Source organism: Engystomops pustulosus, chromosome 8 (assembly GCF_040894005.1).
Source record: "Engystomops pustulosus chromosome 8, aEngPut4.maternal, whole genome shotgun sequence".
NCBI lineage: Eukaryota > Metazoa > Chordata > Amphibia > Anura > Leptodactylidae > Engystomops > Engystomops pustulosus.
Window position 1 is genome coordinate 6,646,431 of NC_092418.1, and position 12,300 is coordinate 6,658,730.

Below are 12,300 nucleotides of genomic sequence, written 5' to 3' on the forward strand. Positions count from 1 at the left end.
ATCATCGCAAATCTGTGTGTGTTATATGATCACGTCAGTGAGGGATAAACACACACATATATATATATATATATATATATATATATATATATATATACGTAGGGAAAGTCCAAACAGCACATCCAAAAAAGGTGATGGTGGGTGCAGGCACTCAGAACCCGGCTCTAGGTTCTCCAAAATAAGTAGTAGAAAGCAGGCAGCACTCCAGAAAGGCCTTTGTACTTCATTGTACCTTAACATGGATTAAAGAATACCTGCTTTTTCACTCTATCTGGAGTGCTGCCTGCTTTCTACTACTTATATATATATATATATATATACATATACACACACCCACCAGCCCAGACCCTGCAGGGAGTCTCCCCCCGCCCGCACGGCGCAATGGTTCCTCCCGAGGACATATAAGAGGCTGCAGACCCCGCCCTGATCATTGCGGCGCCGAGAAGCTTAGGGGAAGGATCTTTTGTGTGTGAATCAGAGCATCAATCATGGCGACCAACGGTAAGTGGCCGGGGCTCTGTATGTGCGCTACCGAAATGAGGTGAATTGTGGCGTATTTTGTTATTAACCCCCGCGATGCCGGCGCCCGTCACATCTATGGCGGGTAATGCCGCACTGTACCGGGGGTTGTCCCTGCTCTGCTGCCGCGGCTCCGGCCTCTGCCGTCGGTTTCTCGGTAATCTTTGTTTCTCACACACTTCTTTTTGCGGTCGGCCGCCATTTTGTTTCGCGCTGTGAGGTGGCGCCATTTCAGGCGTCAGGGTGGGGGAGGGGCGCGTTACCGTGGTTACTGATCGCCCGGGCTGTGTGTGTGGAGCGGTGCTGATTGGCCGAGGCCGTTACTGGGCAGAGGGCAGACCACGTGACCGCGCGTGTGTGAGGAGTTCCCGCGCTTTGTTACAGGGAGAGTCTGAGCGGGAAAGGGGAATCCTCTGAAGTAGATGAGATTTACCTCACAAATCATCATCTGTGGAGTCTCTGCCTCTCACTGAACACTACAGACACTTGTCATGGGTCACAGTCTGGGCCCCTGCAGTCATTGTTGTATTATGTAGCACTGGGTCCCATGTATTACGAAGTCTCATACACACGGCTGTGGTTTTCATGGATCCACTTATGTGACTGCCAGAGACACGAAACTCTGGGCTGTTCCTTCCCAAGGACCTCACAAGCCGCAAACTGTGGGCCGGGGGCTGGTTGTGGCCTAAGGCCTACGGTACACGTGGCACTTTGAACCAGTTTTTGGGCCGTTTTGAACCAGTCCGTTATAAAAAGCATGCGTTTTTGACCTGTTTTAGTTTAAAATAATTGGTAAAACCGGTCAAAACGCATGGGTTTGTAATGGACTGCTTAAGAGCTGCCCACAAACGGGTCCAAAACGCTGAGTGTGCCGCTTGCCTTAAGGTTCATATGTAGATGGACTTGAGCCTCGGTCCCACGCGTGGGACGTTATACACTGTCCCATTACAATCACAAGGAGAACACGAGTGAAGCTCAGACTCCCCTGCAACAAATCACACGTGTATAAGGAGACACGTTGCACCCATAGGCTGCCACGTTTCGGTTTTAACACAAACCGTAACATGAGCGACGTGTAAATAAAAATGTTCTGGAAAATTCAGTAAAAAAAAAAACACAACGAAAAACCGACGTTCAACGCTCACACGTTGTGTTTTTGTTGCAAGGGAGGAGGTGATTTGCCTAATTACATTACTTTTGATAACATGTGTTAACATCATGTTTACTCTGTTTTGTAAACGCAAATGTTAACAGTAATGTAGTAAGGCCCCATAGAAATGAGGTCCGAACAAAGTGACCGAGAACTGCTTGAGGGCGCGTTCACACGCTGCGTCGCTTTGGCTTTCAGCCTGGATCACATACTGAGGTAACCCACTGCTGTAGATCTCATTGCTTTAGAAATGGTTTGTAGTCTGTGAGATCACTGGGACCAGCTCTATACCATATTGTTACACCCCAGGTTTCTACATTTAGAGGGCAATGCTCTTCCTCACTCCCGTCACTTACCTTACTGATGGTGAGCGTGGTCCCAGAGCCCCTTAGCTGTGAGGGGGCCGCCTATTTGGGTCATCCCTAAATGTATCCTGATGACGAGCCGAGGCTTCTGCTCTGGTGATTGCTGGGAAATCCAGTGCTTGGACTCGCAGCAGAGCCACTTACCTCCTCAGTCCTAACTCCCACGTGTACAATGCAGTCTTATCCTAAGACGTTCTAACGTCTGCTGGTCCATTGGATCCCTTCCATTGGGGGTTCTGGCTATAAGGGGAGTCCTCATGGCTCAGATGGAACAGGGATCAGATATATTATGTATGATGTGACCTGCAGCCCCTCCAGGTGACAGGACACACAGCTATTATATATTATATTATATATTATGTGATCTGCAGCCCCTCCAGGTGACAGGACACACAGCTATTATATATTATGTGATCTGCAGCCCCTCCAGGTGACAGGACACACAGTTATTATACAGATGGTCCCCTACTTAAGAACACTCGACTTACATACGACCCCTAGTTACAAACGGACCTCTGGATGTTGGTAATTTCCTGTACTTTAGCCCTAGGCTACAATAATCAGCTGTAACAGTTATCACAGGCGTCTGTAATGAAGCTTTAGTGTTAATCCTGATTCTTATGACAACCCAACACAGAGACCAAAAAAGTTCTGGCTGGGATTACAATGATAAAATATATAGTTCAGACTTGCATACAAATTCAACTTAAGAACAAACCTACAGACCCTATCTTGTATGTAACCTGGGGACTGCCTGTTATATATATTGTGATGTGACCTGCAGCACCTCCTGGTGACAGGACACACAGCTATTATATTATATATTGTGATGGCGCTTTGCATTTAATGTGACTAAACATTCTCCTTTCTCTTTTGTTTGCAGATTACACCCAACAAGCGAGCCAAGGGTAAGACTTCCAAATATATGTGGGGGGGGGGGGGGCATTTTCTCAGTTCCAGTACAAAAAACCCTGGACCTGCAGCAATGAATGGCGCGGGAGACCAACCTGAATGGCAATCGTCACCTGAAATCCTTTCTGCCTTGCAGTTTCTTGTCACTTGATGATGAGTTTTGTCTTTCCCCTGTAGGTATGGAGCTTACCCATCCCAGCCCGCACAGAGCTATTCTCAGCAGGGCAGCCAGTCCTACAGCCAGCAGGGTTACGGCAGCTACGGCCAGTCCGCCGGGTCCTCGTCCTATGGTCAGGGGGGAGGATACGGCTCATCCTATGGGCAGGAGCAGAGCTGTGAGTTTATATTGTGCAGTAATTTATTGCATTGCATGAGGTTTTTGTATTTTCTTTTAATGTCCCGTGTTCTCTGTTCTGTATACAGCTGGATACAGCTCCCAGTCAGCACCACAAGGTTATGGGGCCGGTAACTATGGCAGCTCCCAGACCTCGCAGACTCCTTATGGCGGGGGCCAACAGCAGCAGCCGCCGTCATCCCAGTCATCATATTCTAGCTACCCCCAGCAGCCCCCGGCCAGCAGCAATACCGCCAGGTAAGTGACCGCTCTGCTTATTTGTGGACATTGTGTGGTCCTGTGATTTCATGGATGATGGTGATTGCTTATCCTCTTGTCTTTTAGCTATGGCAGCAACTCCCAGTCCTCCAGCACCCCCCCCTCCTCCTACCAGCAGCAGGGGAGCAGCTACGGGCAGCAGAGCGGGGGCAGCAGCTATGGCAGCCAGCAGGGCGGCTATGGAGGACAGCACCAGTCCAGCTATGGAGGGCAGCAGGGAAGCAACAGCAGCTATGGCGGGCAGCAGCAGCAGAGCTCCTATGGTCAGCAGTCCGGATACAACGCTCCTCAGGGCTATGGCCAGCAGCAATCTCAGTACAGCAGCGGATGTAAGCGCATTTGACTTTTTTTTTTCTTTCCTGAAGTTGTTATTTATCCATCTGGTTCTGATGGTTTTTATTCCTCTTTTAGCTGGTGGATACAACCAGGACTCCCCTTCCATGGGCGGAGGTGGAGGCTACGGCAGCTCTGATCAGGGAGGCTATGGTAGCGGACCTGAAGGTAGAGGCCGTGGGCGCGGAGGATTCGGCGGTGGCCGTGGAGGCGGCTTTGACAGAGGCGGTAGAGGAAGCCGTGGTGGAAGAGGAGGCGGCATGGGGTAGGTATCTGACCATGGGCAGTGTGTGTGGGCGGAGCCTGGATGACTGAATGATGATTGGCTGTTGCAGTGAGGTGTTAAAAAACGACTAGAAAGCAAAACACGGGTTTTATTCCAGGATGGCTGAGACATGTACATCAATTATAAGCTGGTTACTAAGCACTGTGGCTGCAAATAGAGGAATGGTAATAAGAAATCTGTAATAGCAAAGGGTGTAAACATACCAAAAAGTGCTGACAACCCTGTGGATATAAAAACTGCAATGGTTACAAGCCTATAATGACGGGAATAGTGTAAATGTACAACTGGTCAGTGCGTGCGCAGGCAGGATGACGGACTCTATGTGGAAGGATTGGTACAAAACAAACAAAAAATGGGTAAATGGATGGAAAAACCACAACAAAACTGAACCACAAATGAAATACTGGACAGATGTGGGGAGATGTACAAATACCTGGGTACTGGTTCCACTACCGACATGGTACAAGTGTTGTGTATTTAAGGGGTAAAGTCATAAGCGGATAAGATTTCTGAATTATTATCGGGTTCACAAACTTTGATGGAAATGTAGGGGTTAAAAAGTCTCATGGTCAAAAAAAACCTGCAAAATGCAAAAACAAATGAAGTTGCAATCTAGATAAGGTCTGTGTGTCTCTGTCTACGGCCGATGTGCTGGGGCTGTGTGATGTGGGGGGCACTGCCAATGGTGAGGGGGGGGTAGGTGGGCAAGCCGGATGGAGGGCGGCCGCAGGTGAGTACGGAGAAGGATGGTGTCCGCAGTCATAGGAATACAACTGCACAATCATGTTTGCTGTGTTGCTCTGCTTTAACAAATTCTGCATTTTATGTGCTACAGGTTTTCAAGGTGTCGTCAGCTTTCACTCTAGCTTTATATCACTATATACGTAGCCTCTATAAGCGTAGCATAACAGAACTGTAATCTATGGTATAAAACCGCAATGAAACCATAAATAAAGCAAAAAATATACATAATGGTATCTAAAGGTGATGACTATGAGTGCCGCAGAAGGCTTCATACGTGTAGAAACGACACAGCAGCGTGTTAGTAGTGCAGAGTGCGTGCGGGAAGCTCAGTACAAACACTTCAATGTCTCCTAATTGTCTTCTCAGCGGTGGTGAACGGGGAGGATTCAGTAAATTTGGTGGTAAGTGAAAGAGTTGTAAAATCTCAAACGCAAATTCTTGTTACTGTTCATTTTCTTTGGGTTCATTCATGAGGAGGAGATCTGGGGGGGCTCATTCCACTGTCGGTGCCAGTGCACTTTATGTTCAGTCTATTTTATGATTTTCGGTCTATTTGCACATATTTCAGGCTATTTGGTTGAAGACCTCAGTGGGGTCTGGTTATGGTTTTTGGGAGGCAGGAAATTGGTGAATGCATGTGCTCAGTCTCACGGGTCCATTAACCCTTATCAACCTGGTACAAAAAAAACCTCTCACAAGTGTCACGTGGAAAATCTTGTGTGTGACCAAATCCACGCTGGTTAAAAGGTACGACACAGACAGGGTGCTGCTGCTGGTAACAAGCCTGGTCTGTGGGTTATTGATAAAAAACAAAGGTGAAAACAAATGTAAAAAAAAAACCTCTGGTTCAGTGGAAGTGAAAACTATGAAAGAGACGAAAAATCTGAGGGTTTAATATACAGGGTGTAATAGAAATGTGTTCTTCATCTATGGTGGACCATGTCCAGAGCCTCGCATTGTACATTCCTAGTGTGGTGTATTAAGGGTACAGCACTCAGGGTTTGCTCTGACGCCGTATAAGGTTGGTTGTCTGCTCCCAATATGGCAGACTGGGGGTCCGGAAAAGACCCTAGGGTTTCTGTAACAGACTTGTGTGTAAGTCTCGTCACCCGGGTACTGACAATGGATAGTCTGAGCGCTCATTCAGCTGTTTGTGTGGGGGGGGAGGGGGAGATGTAGCCTGCATGTGCCGCCACACCCGTAACACTTCCTCTTCTCTGCTCTTCTCCAAAGGACCACGTGAAGGCGGACCCCCCAGACACGACATGCGTAAGTGCTCCTCATACTGTGCTCAATCAATTGTAGTGCTCATAAGTCATGAGAGCTAATCGTAGCTTTGTATTACAGCGGAGCAGGATAACTCCGACAACAACACAATCTTTGTGCAAGGTCTCGGTGAGAACGTGACAGTGGAGTCAGTCGCCGACTATTTCAAGCAGATTGGAATAATCAAGGTGAGTGCAGCGAGTCCTCCTGGGGGGTGGATTTCCACCGGAAGACTTTAAAATATCCTGTGTAGCTTTTCATATATATGCTGGGGCACATTTACTAAGGGCCGGCGCCAGTTTTCCGCCTGGACAGATATTAAAGTCTCGGCACCACATTTGTGTTGCATTTGACCGTATGACCCAATTTAGGGGGCATCCAATGCTCAGTTGGACCATGCGCCAGATTTACCATGCACAGTCCAGCAGAATTGTGTTGCACATACCATTTTTTGAAGGTGCACCAAAGAAAGTGGTGCCCTCTGTTGGGGCAGCTTCAGATTTATGAAGAGCAGATGCCTGAAATCCTGAATCTCACACCCTGCACACTACACGGAGCTGCGTTCAGTGCTCACTATGTCTTATAGCCTGATATTTAGGCAGATCCTCTTTGTAGATGCCCCATGATTATGGGTAGTAAATCTTTCAGAGATATAACTTTTTGTAGAGCAGAAAGCTGGTTCCTCAGGAGGCTTTGAGTGGCTTCTTGAAAGTGTCATTTTGCGCACCTTCCAGTAGGTGGCGCTAGAGTCAGTCTCATCTAGGAAAGACTTGTCTGTCCCTTCTGCAGAGATGCCCCCGTAGCTTTGCTTTATTACCCATAATGGGGCAGACTATTCATCTTGTGTTTTTCCTAAACAGACAAACAAAAAGACAGGGCAGCCCATGATCAACCTGTACACCGACCGTGAGACGGGCAAGCTGAAGGGAGAAGCCACCGTGTCCTTTGACGACCCTCCCTCTGCTAAGGCCGCCATTGACTGGTTTGATGGTGAGTGGTCGGCGTGTGATTATTTTGGCGAGTCGTCCTGTCTGATGTCTCCGATACTAAAATCTGTTCTTTTTCTTCAGGGAAAGAGTTTTCTGGGAACCAGATTAAGGTTTCCTTTGCCACGCGAAGGGCAGATTTCAACAGCCGAGGAGGTGGAAACGGACGCGGGAGAGGAGGGCGCGGAGGTGTGTAAGCGCTGGAGGCTCTCAGGCAGTTTAGTTGTAGATTTGGAAATTGCCCCTTCCTGCGCCTGCCTTGAGCACTGCCTGAGTTTTGTAGCCTCGCGTTCTGTTAGTTCCTCTATTTGGGGACATTGTTATGGATGTTGTTACTAATACACTAATCTTCCTTTCAGGCCCTGTGGGACGTGGAGGATTTGGTGGTCCTAGTGGCGGCGGCAACAGCCGTGGAGGTGGAGGATACCCCAGTGGTGGTGGGGGACAGCAGAGAGCGGGTGACTGGAAGTGTCCAAACCCGTAAGTTAGAGGCACATTCACACGCTGCACGGTGACTATGGTGGATGTTCTCTCATCTGTCGTCTTGGTTCCTCCTTACAGGACTTGTGAGAACATGAACTTCTCCTGGAGAAACGAGTGCAATCAGTGCAAGGCTCCAAAGCCCGATGGACCCGGAGGCCCGGGTGGTGCCCACATGGGTGAGGATTCTAGTTTAACCCTGTCCTGACCTGCAGCAGCGTGAATCTTTACATGACTTGACAACTTTTTTTTTTTGTTATCCAGGAGGCGGCGGAGGGGGAGGTTTTGGTGATGACAGGAGGGGCGGAGGCCGTGGTGGTTTTGATCGCGGAGGCTTCAGAGGGAGAGGTGGTGACAGAGGAGGATTCAGGGGCGGCCGAGGGGGAGACCGCGGTGGATTTGGACCAGGCAAAATGGATTCCAGGTGAGTTATAGATTAACATCCATAAATGACTAGTAGAAGCTCAATTACCTCTAGTTGCTGTCACCAGACAAGGAAATGAGCGTAAAATAGGAACTTTCTCCATTTGTGATCAGTAATGGTGATGTTGTTGTGTTACAGGGGAGATCACAGACAGGACAGACGTGAGCGGCCGTACTAGCGCTGGCCCGCCGCCCTTCCTACGTTACATACTGTTTTTATTTTATACGTATGATGTATCCTATGGATTCTCACAAAAACTGTTCTAAACTTCTGTACAATTTGTATGACCTCCGCCGTGCGCTGTGAATTTTATTGTCTTTGTAAAGTCCTTGCCCATTAAACAGATAAAGTTGTGTGTACATTTTCTACACGCTGCGTCTGGTCTCTTCCATAAACTCTCCCCCCCCATCTTGGATAATGTAGATGTATATATAGCCCTGACCTTTAGATACAAGGTGTGTACCGGGGCAGAGGTCACGCTGCAATGTTTACATATCCAGAAGTCTGTACAGTCCATTAGTCACAGGTTATCGTCACCTGCAGACAAGTGGCACAAAAACTGGTGCAGCAACATCTGAGCTGCGATGTCTGTGCAGCCGGTGCATGTCTAACTGAGGGGTTCACTGCACCCAACAACCTCGTATAAGGTTAGGAGATCATCCATCATGATAAACCAGAGGCACTCAGGCCAGTTACAAACGCACGTCGTCATCCTGTGTGAATGTGCTGTATGGTGGCCCGATCTGCGCTGCAGGGTGTGCAGCTCCTGGGAAGTCCCTCCATGTTCCTATATAATGCAAGGACATCTGAACAGCCGCGCTGCAATAGCTAGAAATGCATTCAGGTCTTATATTTGTCATCCATGGCCTCCACCTCCCTTCTAAAATAAACTTGTAATGTTAATGAGCCTGAATGGCTACTGGGGCAGTACCCAGAGCCCCTCTGGGCTGTAGCTTCACAGGTTGTTACATTGTCTTCCCTCTGCCTGATGTAATATCTCTGCAGCACAGGAAGTTTCAACACAATATGGGAGGGGTAAGTGCTCCTGCACATTGTAACAGCCTGTGAAACTGCTGCACAGAGGGGCTCTGAGAAGCCATTCAGACTTGTTATAATTGTAGCAGTTGCTTATAGAAGGAAGCATGCCATGGGTAACAAATATAAGATGGCACAGTCCTGCTGCCTCTGTCCCTGGGTTATCATGATGGATTGTGATGGGTGATAGAAAATCTTTCTATAGACAAAGTACTGGATGTGCCAAGTGGGTTTATAAAGGTCTGGTGTCTGAAATAAACTACGTGGCTCCCTCCAGCGAGTCCAAGAGGAAAATGCAAAGACAACTTCCTTGTGCTCTAATATATTCACTGCTCAGCTGCCCGCCCCCTGGAGTGGGCGGAGCCTCGGATGAGGTTGGAGGTCGGAGCAGAAGGAAGTTGTCATTGAATGTTACCTGGCTCCCTGCAAGCCAGTAGCAGAGGAAAGTTTCACAAACTTTTATTTCAGACGCCATATAAAGTTTTCACCACTTACTGACACGTGACGTAGTAGAATATCACGCGTCGGCTGCGGGTGAATGGAGAGAAGCTCACGGACTGAGCCCTCTCCATAGCCGCTTAGTGTTTGCTGCATATCGCCAGCACTGATCGTGGGTATTAACTTGTCCATCAGTGCTGGCGAAGCTGCAGAATCTTCAAAAAGATTGGCGGCGCATCGGGAAGTGGTCACATGACAGCCTCGGGTCATACGAAGAGGTCCGGTTACTTGCGCCTGTGTCAGCCTATGCATCAATGTCAGTATTGCAGGGGGGTCTGAATAAACATAGGGGGGACAAGTCATAAATTAACAAAAAATAAACTGATAAATTAATCAAAGAGCCCAGTTACACTTACATAGACCAAAAAAAAAATATTAAAATCTCCCTACAAACCCCACATCTTATAGCCACATCAGTAATGACCCATACAATGAAATAAAATCCTTATTATGAACGCTGTTAAAGAAAACAATAAAAACTAATAACAATTCAGATTTTTTTTTCCTCATTTGTCCCAAATAAAACGCGATTTAGCGATGCAATAAAAACTTTGATTAAAAAAATGTTGTAAAGGACTACGTGTCTCACAAAAAACAAGCGCTCATCCCGCTGCATAGATGAAAAATTACCATTGTGCTACTTGGAAAATGGTGCAAAAAGGTTTTATTGTGCAGAATTAGTAAATCGGAAGCAAAAATGAAGAAATCTGGTATCGCGGTAATCATACGGACCTACAGGAGCTCAGGACAGCAGAGTCACTACCCCCGGATCTGAGAAATCCCCTGCAGGTGCCCCGAAATAGAGCAGCAGCGTACACAATGTACACCTCGGGGATTACACAAAGGTGTTGCAAGTCTGATGACAATGGAATTCTGAAACTTAGAATGGTAACAGGAAGAGAAGAGTCGTCTATCAACATTGTGTCTACACTGGACATGGATTGCGCAAATTTGGCAAACAAAATAATTTTTTTCAATTTTTTATTTTAATATTAATTTGAAGAAACCAGCAATTTTTAGATTTCCGCTGTGTGTTTGAACTGGCCCACGTGAAGTATTGCAGAAATGTAAAACAGACGCAACGCACCAGCTGAAAGTAAACAACCCCAAATAACCCCTGATGAAGGCTTTTTTTTTTATTATTCAGGATACAGAGAACAAGGCACCATAGGCACAGTGGGGCTCCTTTACTAAGGGTCGAGGATCGCACTTTCATTGGACATTGCACTTTTTCCAGAGATTCCACGACTTGAACGGGGTTGGCGCTGGAATTGTGTCGCGAGCAATCGGATTGTGGCGCGGCTGCAATACAAATCGTCGTGGGCCGGGGAATGATTCGGTCTGAGCGTAGGATTTAACTTTCACATTGTGTCGCATACAAAGCACTTACATGCACCAGGAAGAAGGTGAACTCCAGGGACCTGAGCGGGGAAGCGACACATGCAGGATATCAGGCGCAGGATCTTAGTGACTCCCCGCACAGCGCATTATACACGGACAATGCACTTACATGCACCAGGAAGAAGGTGAACTCCGGGGACCTGAGCGGGGAAGCGACACATGCAGGATATCGGGTGCAGGATCTTAGTGACTCCCCGCACAGCGCATTATACACGGACAATGCACTTACATGCACCAGGAAGAAGAAGGTGAACTCCGGGGACCTGAGCGGGAAAGCGAAACATGCAGGATATCGGGCGCAGGATCTTAGTGACTCCCCGCACAACGCATTATACACGGACAATGCACTTACATGCACCAGGAAGAAGAAGGTGAACTCCGGGGACCTGAGCGGGGAAGCGACACATGCAGGATATCAGGCGCAGGATCTTAGTGACTCCCCGCACAGCGCATTATACACGGACAATGCACTTACATGCACCAGGAAGAAGAAGGTGAACTCCGGGGACCTGAGCGGGGAAGCAACACATGCAGGATATCAGGTGCAGGATCTTAGTGACTCCCCGCACAGCGCATTATACACGGACAATGCACTTACATGCACCAGGAAGAAGAAGGTGAACTCCAGGGACCTGAGCGGGGAGCGACACATGCAGGATATCGGGTGCAGGATCTTAGTGACTCCCCGCACAGCGCATTATACACGGACAATGCACTTACATGCACCAGGAAGAAGAAGGTGAACTCCGGGGACCTGAGCGGGGAAGCGACACATGCAGGATATTGGGCGCACGATCTTAGTGACTCCCAGCACAGCGCATTATACACGGACAATGCACTTACATGCACCAGGAAGAAGAAGGTGAACTCCGGGGACCTGAGCGGGGAAGTGACACATGCAGGATATCGGGCGCAGGATCTTAGTGACTCCCCGCACAGCGCATTATACATGGACAATGCACTTACATGCACCAGGAAGAAGAAGGTGAACTCCAGGGACCTGAGCGGGGAAGTTACACATGCAGGATATCGGGTGCAGGATCTTAGTGACTCCCAGCACAGCGCATTATACATGGACAATGCACTTACATGCACCAGGAAGAAGAAGGTGAACTCCGAGGACCTGAGCGGGGAAGTGACACATGCAGGATATCGGGTGCAGGATCTTAGTGACTCCCAGCACAGCGCATTATACATGGACAATGCACTTACATGCACCAGGAAGAAGAAGGTGAACTCCGAGGACCTGAGCGGGAAAGCGACACATGCAGGATATCGGGCACAGGAT

At 48.2% G+C, this 12,300-nt stretch overlaps 1 protein-coding gene across 2 annotated transcripts; it reads left to right on the forward strand.

Annotated features, from left to right (window-relative positions):
* The first annotated feature begins 397 nt into the window (after positions 1–397).
* FUS (FUS RNA binding protein) lies at positions 398–8,446 on the forward strand. 2 transcript variants are annotated; one of them, XM_072122873.1, is made up of 15 exons: positions 398–501; positions 2,918–2,942; positions 3,124–3,281; positions 3,370–3,538; positions 3,626–3,888; positions 3,971–4,157; positions 5,289–5,323; positions 6,156–6,191; positions 6,270–6,376; positions 7,049–7,178; positions 7,259–7,363; positions 7,534–7,654; positions 7,736–7,833; positions 7,922–8,078; positions 8,217–8,446. In XM_072122873.1, the coding sequence occupies exons 1-15, from the start codon at positions 489–491 to the stop codon at positions 8,254–8,256; spliced, it is 1,644 nt and encodes a 547-aa protein (XP_071978974.1). In that variant the 5' UTR covers positions 398–488; the 3' UTR covers positions 8,257–8,446. The 2 variants fall into 2 exon arrangements, with proteins under 2 accessions (XP_071978974.1, XP_071978972.1); XM_072122871.1 differs by having other exon boundaries at positions 399–501; positions 7,919–8,078.
* Positions 8,447–12,300: the final 3,854 nt, after the last annotated feature.